The 14,438-nt window shown below is 39.1% G+C and overlaps 1 protein-coding gene across 1 annotated transcript in view; it reads right to left on the bottom strand.

The window, feature by feature from the left end:
• Positions 1 to 14,438, bottom strand: part of LCLAT1 (lysocardiolipin acyltransferase 1) — an 88,289-nt gene that overhangs the window by 35,518 nt on the left and 38,333 nt on the right. Inside the window, exons 4-5 of the mRNA XM_081000258.1 lie at positions 10,134 to 10,280; positions 4,748 to 4,864 (exon numbers count right to left, since the gene is read on the bottom strand). Of these exons, the coding sequence (XP_080856384.1) occupies positions 4,748 to 4,864; positions 10,134 to 10,280 (264 nt within the window). The remainder of the gene's footprint in view (positions 1 to 4,747; positions 4,865 to 10,133; positions 10,281 to 14,438) is intronic.

The following is a 14,438-nucleotide window of genomic DNA, read 5'->3' as shown; positions in this document are numbered from 1 at the left end:
AGTAGAAGAAGAAAGCAGGACAGGATAAAAGGACTTCTAGCCATGTCACAAAGCATACTTCATGTCCTTTTTCTCCCTGAAATAAGGCAAGTCCTGTTGTTCATATGAGACAAAGCAGTACCACGCAAGGTGTATCGGCAAAGTTACTTAAGATCTCTGCCAATGTCTCCTTAGCTCTAAGCCCTTTAGTTAGCTGTTGCAGCTCATGCATAATTTTGGATTTATCTTCCACTTTATTAATATGACACCCCGACAGCTTTACTAAAGAACAACCTAAAAAAACCTTTAGAATAAATTTTACTAAAAAAAGTCTTGGGCCATTACCGAGGAATCAAAAGTTAAATTTAGCCCGTTTTTAACTACTTTCATCAACAACACTCTGTAGAATAATAATAATAATAATAATAATAATAATAATAATAATAATAATTTATTATTTATACCCCACCCATTTGGCTAGGTTTCCCCAGCCACTCTGGGCAGCTTCTAATCAAATATTAAAAACACAATATAGAATTAAACATTAAAAAAACTTCCCTAAACAGGGCTGTCTTCAGATGTCTTTTAAAAGTAAGATAGTTGCTTATTGCCTTGACATCTGTTGGGAGGGTGTTCCATAGGGTAGGTGCCACTACCGAGAAGGCCCTCTGCCTGGTTCTGTCATTTAACTACCCCCAAACCAGTAACTATGACCAGGTGCTGGTTTTAACCTGTAAAGTCCTACATGGCCTAGGACCCTCCTACTTACGGGACCGCCTCTCCTGGTATGCCCTGCGGAGGACCTTACAGTCCGCAAATAATAGTATCTTGGAGGTCCCGGGCCTCAAGGAGGTTAAACTGGCCTCAACCAGGGCCAAGGCCTTTTCGGCTTTGGCCCCAGCTTGGTGGTACGCTCTATCGCAGGAGACCAGGGCCCTGCAGCAGGAGGCCCCATTAGCTAAAGTGGTGCTTCAGGTTAAGAACAGTTTCAGGTTAAGAACGGACCACCGGAACAAATTAGGTACATAACCAGAGGTACCACTTTACACTCATTTTAAAGGAACAGGTTTGCAATTCAGAGGTGCTAACTGGACCCAATGCTACACTTTCTTTTTCAGACAGTGCCCTCCTGGCCAGGAAACATCTTTCCCCTTTCTACACTTGGAATGCCAACTGAGCGAGGCTGCATAGATTTTCGAAGCAGGCAAGCCAAAGGACTTGCAAAGAACTTATTCTTGGGTAGTTGTGTTACAGACTGAATTGTTTCTGTGCTCAGTTGAAAGTGATGATGCTAAACTTTTAAAGCTCTGAGGCTTGGGTACTATATGCTCTCAAGTGTGTGTTGAGATCGTCAAGAGGAGGCCCAGATTATCATCCCCTCCTTTCAAGCGTCATGGTTGCAGCTAAGTAAATCCTAGGCCTCTTTTTTAGTAAAAATCTGCACCTCAAACTCCCTGCTCAAGGAGATGTACATAGCCAGTTCTATCCACCACCTTTTGGGTAGAATAAGAACCCTATTGTACTTAGGGTTTTTTGTTATTTCAGATGCTTTTTTAAAAAGTTTTGTATTTAAAATGTTTGAAGTGCTTAACTGGTTTTGTTAGCTGCTTTGAGAAACCTGTTCTTAGATTAAGAAGAAGGAAACCAATAGGAATGCTATTATCTATAAATAGATAGTGCCTCTGAATAGTGGCTGCTGGAGATCAGAGGTGGGAAAGCACCATTGTACTCTTGTTTTAGGCATCTGCTTGGCCACTGTGAAAACAGAATCCTTATGGTCTGATCCAGCAGCCACTTCCAGAGTTCTATTAATAAGATATTTAAGTTTACCACTCAAGATAGGAAAAAAGGCTCAGTTTACATACAGAATTACAAAAGTTTGCTCTCTGAGAACAAACAACCATCTCAGGTGTGCTTCAGCATTCTTAGGTAATTCAGTCACCTAAATAAACCACTGTAGTTGCCCAGACCATCACAGGAGATGTCGTATCACCAGATTATGGAAAGGTGCCATTTCTCTCATATGATCCTAGCAAACCAAATCTGAGTATATTTGAGAATGGCTAAGAGTTGAGTGCATATATATATATATATATATATATCAGCTCTGGAAAGCAATTCCTCTACTTCTTGCTGTAAGCAGTGGATAAAAGCAATTCACATGGGGCAAGTGAGAATCTACTAGATGTAGCTCTAGCATTCTGCACACAGATGGCAACTGCCTCAGGTGAAAACTAATTTAACCTAGGACAAAAGCTGCAGAACTGTAATGGGTCCACAAGCTCTGAACTATGAGATTGCTAGTAAAAAGAAAAGAAAAGAAAAGAAAAGAAAAGAAAAGAAAAGAAAAGAAAAGAAAAGAAAAGAAAAGAAAAGAAAAGAAAAGTGTTGGAACCCAAACAGGAAAGATGTCTGGAAGCAGACGTGGAGGAGCAGCTGTGGCTTCAAGAACAGTCCCCCTCGAGAATGTACTTGTTGTGAATTCCACTAATACCTGCAAGAAATCAAAACTTCAGCAGCAAAAGTTTAGCTGTGATTGATTATAGAGGTCATGCATTTATAAATAGAGACAGCTATGCTAAGGGAAAATATATAGGAGTGTGGTTTTGAGACTGATGTAAACCACAGCAAATGAAGACCTAGTAAGGTTCAGTCATTTTACCGTTGCCAATGCTTAATACAAAAAGGAGAGAGCAACACTCTTCTGAAGGTTATTACTTCAGATTCTTCCTTAGTATTTTTACGGTTCATATAACAGTGGCATTTATAATATAACAGGTAATTCATTCATACGACAGCCTGCAATACAGATTAATCAAGGTTCTTGACAAATGAAATTAATTTTTGCAAAGTTAAAAAAGCAATTAAACTTCTCATGACATTTCCCCCCTTCGCCACTGACCTATTTTTGGAGCTAAATAATGTACTTATGCCTGAAGGGAATGCATTTCAGCCTGAGGAATGGAAAACTGCCATGAGCCAAAAATTTATTCACAGAAAAGTATGAGGCATTTAAGGTTGTCATCCATGCACAAGGGAAAAACAGTCTGCGAAGATGTAGGCATGATATTGAAGACTTCACCATAACAACCTGGAAATTAACTTTCCCCGTGTTCTTAATCCTGTCAGCTTTCAGACAGGTATGAGTGATAGCAGATACCTTCAAGGGCAGCAAATGAATTTGCTGCAAAAAAACAAAGAAAAACAAAACAAAACAAAACAAACCACACACAAGGAAGTGGAGGAATTTGTTATTGTAGCACCAATGTTATTTTTTCATTTTTGTTGCAAATAACAAAGCTGCTAATGGGTTTTAATTTCAAAATGCACTAGTTTTTGCTGTTGTTGTCTGTACGCAATTAGTACCTCTAGTGAAAAGGCAATTCAAGAGGCCCACCATAAGCACAGATGTCTTCTGTCAACAACACTACAAAAGCTGCTGAAGTTTATTTGTTATAGTGCAGTAGAGAGAAATCTGTGGTCATAGCCAAGCAGTCAGAATATTCCTTTATTATGCATACATTTAACCTCTCAACAAAAATAATCTTCCGGGACTTAAAATAAAAAAAAAGCAAAAAGACCCACTGGCTGAACAAAATGACCTGAATACATGGTCTGCCAAGTAGTTGTCTGACTAGGCCCCATTCTCAGGCCGTGTCTGCATTTTAGATCAAATCCTATTTTGTGCTCACTTGCTCCCTCCAGTATTATAATAGCATCCTATTTATTATCCCTGTCAGGTTTTGCTCACAGATTTATTGCCAGAAAAATTAACCTTTCCATGTGTTATGTAGGCTGGAATCACTTCAAAAAAAGGAGCGCCATGAATGACAAATGCATCATTTCATCATAAAGATGCTAGGACTGAATTTCACACCAGATATAAAGAAAGAGTAAGACAAGGGACACAACAACACCGATACACTCCTCCCTTTGCATCAAAGAACATACAAAGATCAGCTTTTCAGTGCCTGACTGTCGAAATTTCTCTCCTTTTTCTGAAAAACCACAAGAGTGGGCACCTATCACTAACTGAAATTCTTGCAATGTTCAGTGCAACAAAACACCCTAATTGTAGTAGTGGTAGTTATGATTATTATGATTATTATATTTATTAATACCCCACATTTCCCCCTAACAATGAAAACACAATGTCATGCTAACCCTGAGTCCGGCATACTGTTAAAGCAGACAATACATTGATCCACTGAGCTTTAACAGTTGATACAAAACAAGTTAGATGACTGCTGACAAACTCATGTATTTGCAAATATAACTCTGAAACCCCACATGGAAAAGCAGCTGCTTCAGTGCTATTTTGAGTAGAAAAACTGCCCCGAGGGAGAACATCAAGCTCCCCCTTCACCCTTCAAAATTACAGTGCTCTAAGGTTGTTTTTCATTAATAGTAATTATTGAGGTTGGAACCTGATTACAAACATTTTCTTACAATATATAGTTTGCCCCAAGACCAACCTCATCTAAGTGCTTCCCAATACCAGCATACAAAATTCACTGTATAGAATGGAAGCAATTTAATTTGCTATAATATCTATGCCTTCATTCATCAAATTATTTCATTTTTAAAGACACTAGAAATGTTGCCACTACTCAGAATATGTAATTTCTTGTTCTTTAGAATGTAGAATCCATTTTTAAAAATCTTGGAGAAACCTTCTCAAAGCAATTGGTTCTCAGCTACATTCCTCACCAGATATTATTTATTTTGAGATGACAAGAAAAGAAAAGCAAATCCAAAGATCCATTACCATCTCTTAGTCGTTCCACTATAAAAGTGAAGCCTGTAGTTCTTGGATGCAAGACATATTCGTATTTCTGAAGTCCATTCTTTTCAGCAAATTCATTACTGCGGGCTTTGGTGTTGTCTATAAAGAGCATGAAAAACATTGATTAAAATCAGTGTTGTGACTAAGCTTTAGAACATTTTAGCATCATAGAGCACATCAGTGGAGCAAGGGATCAAGGAGATTATAAGAGATTAATAACACCAGGAAAAAATTCTTGTTTTGCTTTCTTACATAAACATCTTTCCCCCCCATGTTCAGTTCTTATTATGCAGAGAGTCAGGGAAAGTTGGCTGATGCAAAGCTTTGGGTCAAAGCTAGCCCCAAGCTCCTCCGTGAGCTGTAGGACTCAGCCTCAAACAACAGAACTCACGGCAAATCCGAAGGCTTTTGCAGAATGATGCCCTAGGAACTAGAGGCAAACATTCTGTCAATTTGACATTATTCCAGCTCTCCCATGGAAGGAGGGGCAAACAGGTAGAAAAACAGGAAGGTGTGGATAAAGAGTCAGACAAAAAACACACAAAAATGTGTGACCTTAGTCAGCAGCTTCCATTTCCCAAGAGACACTGGTTGCTCCAGAAGGCTTCATCAATAGTCAATCAGGCTGCAACTGGTCACCAATCAGGTGGGGCTAAGGCATTAGAATCAACAAGATCAGAAAAAAAAAATCCTTCTCAGGCACTAAGATTTGACAGTATGCCAGTTGAAGCTGCTAGCAGATGGGCAATATTAGGGGCATTTAGCATTTAGCAACGAAAGGCAACAGCATTAGCAGAAAGAGCAGGTACCACACACTGTACCTTTGATCTGTGGTACACACAGGAAGTCTTCACTTTCTTGCCACATGAAGCTCCACCAGGTTCTTCCTAGGTCTAACCATTTTTGGGGGGTGGAGAGAAATCTCCTACATCCCTAACCAAATTTGATACTCTTTTGGACACATCACACTACCTTACTTTTTCCAGAGTGCACAGAGGTCATATGATGCAGGGCTTCCTTTGCACTCGATCCAGAAGCTGCAGTTAGTGCAGAATGCTGCAGCATGGCTGCTCGCAGGAGTGTAAATGACACCTGAGCCCAGAGATTGCCGATTTGCTACCGGGCCACGTTCAATAAGTAACTACAAGTTACAGCCATTAACAACCCGGCGCCATTTCACCTGCAAGATCACCATACCCCATATATGCCCATTTCACCACTTCGATTCGCAGAACTGGCGCTGTTACAGTTACCACATAATACCTGTTCTGCATTTGTAAGAAATAAATATTTTGGTGCCCCGCAAGACGAATGCCTCGCAAGACGGAAAACCCGCTAGACGAAAGGGTTTTCCGTTTTGGAGGTGCTTCACAAAACGAATTTCCTATGGGCTTGCTTCGCAAGACGAAAATGTCTTGCGAGTTCCTGCTGGGTTTTTTTCCTCCCCCCCCTTTTTCCCAAGCCGCTAAGCCGCTTAACAGCTGATCCACTAAGCCGCTAAGCCGCTTAACAGCTGATCGCTAAGCCGCTTATCAGCTGATCCGTTAAGCCACTAAGCCGCTTATCAGCTGATCCGCTAAGCCGCTTATCAGCTGATCCGTTAAGCCACTAAGCCGCTTATCAGCTGATCCGCTAAGCCGCTTAACAGCTGATCCGTTAAGCCACTAAGCCGCTTATCAGCTGATCCGCTAAGCCCGCTAAGCCGCTAACAGCGCTAATCCGCTAAACCGCTAATGGGCTTGCTTCGCAAGACGAAAAAACCGCAAGACGAAGAGACTCGCAGAACGGATTCTTTTCGTCTTGCGAGGCACCACTGTATTTTGGTGTTGGCAGTGCCTACAATCAGGAACTCCCTGCCTATTTACTTCAGGCAAGCGCCATCTCTGTACGTTTTTCAGTCCCTGCTAAAAACACTTTTCTTACCCAAGCTTACTCAGACGTGTAATGTGCAGATATATATTTGAACCTTTTTAGTTTATTGTTGATTTTATGTTTTGAATGATTTACAGAGTTTTATGTTTTTTTTACTGATAATTTTATTGTTTTGCTCTCTTTGTAAACACTGTTGAGATTTTTTTTTTAACAATCAAGCATTGTATACATTTTATGAAATAGTAATAAAATAAATAATGAATATTTTTATTAGCCCCTAAAAATACTTGGTTCTGCTAAGGTAATGGTATAAAAGAAAAACAAAATGTACAAAATAATTAAGATCTGGGAGGAGAGTACTGAAATGCTTTTGTATCTTTAATATTTCAAATGTACTGAGTTTAAACTTCACAGAAATATGTAGTGGTGATGGAAAATCATGACATTCCGGGGGCAAGGGGATAGTGTGAAACTTCATAATCAAAACAACCTGAACAGAATATGATATTCTTTGTCATTAGAAAGTATTCTGTTTGTGCTGTCTTCCTTACAGGAACACATTTCAGTTTACTTCCCGTGTAAACTTAGCTGCTATATGCAAGAGCAAACATTTGCATTTGGTTTATTATTTATTCTATTTATGATGGAGCGCACAGAAGAAAAAAAGCTACTTGTTACCTGCTGTCACATAGCACTACTTTGCCTGGCAACACAATCTAAGAATAATCGAACTTTGTGACTCTCAGACACATAACAGAAAAAATGTCTTTAAGTACCTAGCAACCTGACCAACTTCTGGACCTATTTCACAGCTTGATTAATTCTGGGACATCAGGACCCCCCACTTGGTATATAAAAAACTATTTCAGTGCTAGAATAGGAGGAATAGAGAGAAATACTTGCAGCAAAAAAATTATTCCTATATTGCCACCCCAAGCTCAGTATGTAGATGATTGCACTTCTCATCTTTCTTTTCAGGTCTTACTCTCTTCTATTATCTTTCCTCTTGTTGCTTTTATTTAATTTATCACCAAGTAATGCCATTTCTTCTGGCAAAAGTGTGTCTTCTCTATCCAATTTCTCATCTTGAACTACTGTTAAATTCCTCCCTTTCCCTTGTTAATCCAGAACTCTGCTGACAAATAATTTCTTTCTAGTTGTGCAGACCATGCCAATCTATGCTACTCATTTTCATTCACACCAACGCAAACTCTGTGACCCGATTTTTAAAATGCACCAGGTATATCCCCAAGGCTTTTGCTCTTCTAATTTTGCCCTCAGTTCCTTGGAACACACTTTGCTCTCTCAAGCATCTCTGCCCCTTCTTTCCTGCTGCCATTCTTTTATTATCCTCTCCCATCCCTCCAGCTTGCGCTCCCTTCCCTACTGTCAAACTTACTGTAAGTTCTTTGGGGCAGCATGTTATTAATTTTGCTTATATTTCTTTGCCATGTTCCCTGACAATAGTGCAATACTAAATCCTCAAAGGCATGAACGTGAGTACACTGGGATATCTCTGGATGAATGTGAGTATACTGGGACATCTCTGTGGTAGATTGACAAGAATTTCTGATTCCCTGTTGTTTAACAATAGTAAAAAGTAAATTTTCCTAAATAAGGCTGCTAAAATTGAAGAAAGCTAACTGTGCTCGTAGGCACCACATTCTTTAATTTCATACTATACTATATTATATATTATTATTATTATTATTATTATTATTATTATTATTACAGTTAGCTCTGGCTGGTAGATCTAGGAGTTCTAGTGAAAAACAAAGCTGTAAGTCTATTCACCCCATAAGAAAATATTGTTTATTATTTATTAGATTTCTAAACCGCCTTTGATCCAAGGATCATAGGGCAGTTTACAATATAAAAACACAAAAATGCAAAACATAATAACATATAAAACAATACCCCCCATCTCTCTCTCTCTCAGACACACACACACACACACACACACACACACGGAGAGGGAGACAGAGAGCTTAAAAGTCCAAGCAGAATTTCTGAAAATCGGCAACCCATGTCAGCTCATTTTTTTTTGCCAGAAAAATATAAGAAGAAAAAGCTCAACAACATTTGTCCAGATTTTCACTTTTTGAAATATGGCAACCCTAGCTTAATTAGTTAAAGGGCTGAGAGTAAAGGAAAGTTTTTGCCTGGTGCCTAAATATATGTGTAGAAGGCACCAACCAAGCCGCCCTGGGGAGAGCATTCCACAATTTTGAATTTAATGTAGTAATGTTCAGATTGTACGAATGTGTCTCGGAAGCATTCAGCACTTCAAATACATTTATAAAACACATTCCAAAAGTGCACTTTTGGGCCACAGACCATCACCAGGAAGCAGTGACTATACCCAAAGCAATGGCATTTATTCCTCTCTGAAGGCTACTCCACATGGAAAAAGTCACTTTTATTTGATTTACACAAAAGAAAGTCCAGACAGTATGATACAGCATCAAAATTATCAGTGAACCTACACACTTGTGCATTCGTGCTAAACTATAAAAGGTAAAGGGTAAAGGGACCCCTGACCATTAGGTCCAGTCGTGGCTGACTCTGGGGTTGCGGTGCTCATCTCGCTTTATTGGCCGAGGGAGCTGGTGTACAGCTTCCGGGTCATGTGGCCAGCATAACTAAGCCGCTTCTGGCGAACCAGAGTAGCGCACGGAAACGCTGTTTACTTTCCCGCCGGATTGGTATCTATTTATCTACTTGCACTTTGACGTGCTTTCGAACTGCTAGGTTGGCAGGAGCAGGGACCGAGCAGCGGGAGCTCATCCCGTTGCGGGGACTCGAACCGCCGACCTTCTGATCGGCAAGCCCTAGGCTCTGTGGTTTAGCCCACAGCGCCACCCATGTCCCGTGTTAAACCATAGCTTGGCCTTAATGTGACACGCAAACCAGGCCAATGTCTCATTATAGACACACTGGAAGCACTGGGCTGGATGTACAGCAGGGATAAGAACGGGTGGGATTCCCTGCTCCCCACTGGGAGATTGTTGTTTCAAGGCAACTAACACATAAGATTATTAAAAACAGTTAATCCACTTAAGGAACCTTTGGATGTCACTTCAAAACCCAGTCGAGTTTGGGGGCTGCCATACCCATCCAACATCCAGGCCGTTCAAACCTTAGAAATTTATCATATTTCTGCTACTCCCATCAATGTGGGCTGGGTGGCTGTACTATCAAATAGCAGTAAGGATGATCCGCAGTTGATCTGTGCCCTATGCCACATCAAAAAAAGGTTGTGGCCGTTTTGAACCCACTTCAGAATATGTGCAGTATTTCCTCTCAAGCTCCTGCCCTATGGGTACTAGTATCACTTGTAGAAGTCTCATAAAGCATAACTTTTCAAGATAAAACACCACTGAACACATGGCAGGTCAAACTTGCATTTTAAATTGTAAACTTTTAAATGGAATAATTGTGACACAATTTTTTCTACCCTGAGAAGATTGGTGGGGAGAGAATTGAATTAAAGTACCTGTCAGATCTGTTCCTTCGGGAAAGATGAGGAGCTGCAGTGGTTCGTTAATGTCACAGAAGTAATCCAGCATATTTTCAAAATGATTTTTGTCTTCTTCCCATCTTCTATGAATAAAAATGAAGGCAGCAACCTGCATGGCCCAGCCTAGAACAATTTTGAAGAGTCTTTTAAATACTGTGCTGGAAATTTCTTGCTTGTGCATATCCATAACTTAAGTTCTCAAATTATCAAACATAAATTTTGTAACACTGTGTTAAAAAGGATTATAGAAAAAGGATTTGTAGAACGATTCAAGGGTTTAATAAATCAATTATACTTGAGGAACAAGGCATATGCCATCGTGAACAATGGTATAACAGAACAAATAACACTAGTCCGAGGTACAAGACAAGGATGCCCCCTTTCCCCAATTTTATTTGTATTGGTCATTGAAACTCTGGTCAATGTAATTATAGAAGATGGAAATATAAAAGGATTAAGCAATAATGGAAAAGAGAAAATAAGCTTATTTGCAGATGACACCTTGATAGCAATCAAAAATCCGTTGGAAAATATGCAGGCAATAGAGGCACATTAGAAAAAAAAAGTGGAGAAAAAACAAGGTTGTGAATTAATTGGTCCAAATCAGAGATGATGATATTTAACTACGATCAAGATGTAAACCAAAAACTTTTGAAGGAAAAAAAATAGATATAAAATTAAGACATGTAATAAAGTACTTGGGAATAAATATAACAAGAAATTTAGAAGATTTAGAACAAGAAAATATTAACAAATTAAAAGAGGCAAAGGGTGTTTAAGGAGATAACAGAAATCACTGGGTTAAAGCTGGCCAAATGTCCAGAGGTAGCACTGTTCTCAATTTATGATGGGGTGGAAGGTTCACAGGCTATGAAAGACTTGCTCACAAATTTACTGACAGCTGCACGAGGTGTTATATCTTGGAAGTGGAAGGGGTGAGATGAATATAAAATGGAAGAATGGTCTAAAGAGGTGTGAGATATAGCTATTAATAATAAATTACCATGTGCTCTTAAGGTAAGACAGGGAATATGCAGGAGAAATGATTTTGATGAAATATGGAAGGTATTTGTAGAATTTGTATTGTTAAAATGGAAAGAGGTCAAATCATTGCAAGAGGTGTTGAAATTTGGGAGGTTGGATAGTTACAATGGAATGGTCTTGGGGTGGGGGCGCACATTTTTATTTGTATTTATTTATTATTATTACTTTGTTAAAATAAAAATAATAAAAAGGATATTAAAAAACAAACAAACAAACAGATAATTTTATGTGAAAACATAACCAATTTCTTAGGGAAGACCACTTTGCATGTAATACAGTTATTATAGAAAAAAGTGTATGGGCTAGCACTAAAATATGTCAGATGTGTTAGTGACCCCTCTGAAAGGTGTGGGAAAAAGTAGGTGTTATGTTATTCTTAATGATATTAAATCAGGGGTGCAAAATAACACTAAGAGACTGAGTCATGTCTAACATTAAAAACATGAGCTAGAACATAACATACTTGGGACCTAATAAGAATACACAGGCGAAAAAATTCTTATAATTAAGATTTTTTTTAGCAGAAGTACATTTTTACAGCTTTTTAGCTCAATACCATTACTGAAACTCAAGCATCTTGCCTTCTCATTTCAATTTGCAAATTCAACTGCCTATCATTGTAAAGTGATAAGTCCTTGAAATGCACACCACTTGATCTTTCCTTTCTTTTTGCAGAATCTGACCTGTGCTGCATAAATTAATGCATTTCACATGTGAACTCAGTGACCTGGCAAACAATTGCCAGATTCAATATGGGGCAGAGTTGCTGCACTATTAATAGTTGTATTGAAGGGAAAATGTTGAATGTTACAGTTTCACCAACCAACTAGTTGCAGGAGAAGCCACTACAAAAAAAGTCCTTCATTTGAAAGCAAATGAGAGGTCCTCCAGATATTGTGGACTACAACTCCCATCATCCCAGACCACTGGTCATATTGGCTGGGTCAGACAGGAAGTGTAGTCTACTGCATGTGGAGAGCACTATGTTGGCTAAAGGGTCCTCAAGCTGGAAACAACTACAAGATACCACATAATGTGTCAGAGACCACGTTGCACATACTATCATTTATTGTAGGGCATGCTGCATAGCCATCTCTCCTTGTAGAAATTTGGAAGAAACTCCTTTACTCCAGAACATCAGACAATAGCTCATTATGTAGCTCCCACAAGTAGGCAATTGAAAAAAAATTGAAAATGTGTTTTTCAATTATAATGGGGGTGGTATCTACGTGCGCTCTCTCTCTCTTTCTCTCTCTCTCTTTCTCTCTCTCTGTCTCTCTCTCTCTCTGTGTGTGTACAGTGGATTTTGGAATACTGTTCATCATCTTGAGCACCACAGGAGTCAAAAGACATCTTAAGAAAATTTATGAACAAGCATAAATAAATAAATAAATATGCATGCAACAGATTGCATCAGTGACTTTTACATCGTTTTTCTATGGCTGAGAGTAGGTTAATTTCAACACTATGATCTAATAAGGGCATTCAGATGACCCAATAAAGACCTATCTCTTCAGGGAAGGAAGAGAACTGGATTCTGTGTTCTCTATGATTTTAGTCCATGTAAAGTTGTTTTCCTGGTGTTGCAGTAACCATCCCATTAATAAATGCACTATCATGACTGAGGAAACCCTCAAATTCTAACAGAAGAATCCTACATATATTGACTCAGAAGTAAGCCAATGAGTTCTATGTTGCTTTCAGGTTAAGTCACTTGCTTCAAAAGACAACGCTCTAAGTGGAGCAAAAGAAAGAAATAATTTTTTTTCTCTAGAAAAAAATATATTCAGGCTTGTTTCCCATAGATGATTTTTGAGAGGAAGCAGAAATTTGGCCGTTTCTAAAGCTTGCACAAAGTGCAAGACACATTTACTTCTTTTCTCCTTTATATGTGAAAGTACAGTGGTGCCCCGCAAGACGAATGCCTCGCAAGACGAAAAACTCGCTAGACGAAAGGGTTTTCCGTTTTTTGAGCTGCTTCGCAAGACGAATTTCCCTATGGGCTTGCTTTGCAAGACGAAAAACGAAAACGTCTTGCAAGTTTGTTTCCTTTTTCTTAACACCGTTAATACAGCTGCGACTTGACTTCGAGGAGCAACTCATAGAACGCGGTGTGGTAGCCTTTTTTGAAGTTTTTGAAGACTTTGGTGATTTTTGAAGCTTTTCCAAAACTTCTTTTAAACTTTTAAAACTTTTTTGGGGGTTTTTGGATTTTGGGTTGGGGTGTTTGGAATTCAAGGATTTGGTGTTGGGGAGGGGTTTGCAAGAATCTGGAAGCTTGTGTGGTTTTTTTCTGCATTTTTATGATTTTCTGTGACCATTGGGCCACTCTGCTGTTTTTTAAAAAAAATTCTGGATTTGAATTTCTGTGTGGTGGGTGTGACTTTAAAGAGCACTTAATAAACTCTTGTTGTACCAAATTTGGCTTTAAAGAGCACTTAATAAACTCTTGTTTTTGACCATAGGAACGCATTAATTGAATTTCAATGCATTCCTATGGGATTTCGTGCTTCGCAAGACGAAAAATTCGCTAGACGAAAAAACTCGCGGAACGAATTAATTTCGTCTTGCGAGGCACCACTGTAAATGTGAAAGTCTTCAATATTGTGGGGTATATATGAGACGAAAAATTAGCTATGAATTAAAGAAATTATCACACAAGCTACAGCTTTGATCTTATTTTTTAAAAATTGCAAAAGCATCCCTCTGCAATTCTACTTTATGTCTATGGACACTAGCATCTTTCATGACCAGCCATCTCTGGAAAGGTGAGTGCTTCCTTGTTTGATCCTTTCTCTACAGCCAGGATCCAACAAAACGACATGAATGAATGGAGGAAGACTTGCATGCAGGTAAGGTTCAGTTTAATCATCAGTAAGGACTGCTGCAGCAAAACAAAACCTCAGCTGAATATCCATCTATTATTTCTCTGAACTCTGCTATGTGGTATTCACCTCTAATCCAGATGCTTGTCTCATTGCTTGACATGCAACCTCAAGTCTGCCTACTTATTCTCAGTCTATAAGGCTGTTGGCATCCATCTGTCTCAGGAGACAATGGAATGTGTCTCCAAGGGTGAAGTCATTACTGGCACCAAAGTGATCTCCCCAGGGTACTAGCCTGGGCTGTGTGCATGGAGATCCTGGGCTGCCCAGACGACAAGACCCAACCTCTCTAGTTAATCAGGTAGTACATTGGCTCCTTGCCCTCTACATTAAGATGCTTGAGCTGGAAGGT

The sequence above is a fragment of the Podarcis pityusensis genome, assembly GCF_964106645.2.
Source record: "Podarcis pityusensis genome assembly, chromosome: 3".
Lineage (NCBI taxonomy): Eukaryota > Metazoa > Chordata > Lepidosauria > Squamata > Lacertidae > Podarcis > Podarcis pityusensis.
This window is presented reverse-complemented; position numbering and strand designations above follow the sequence as displayed.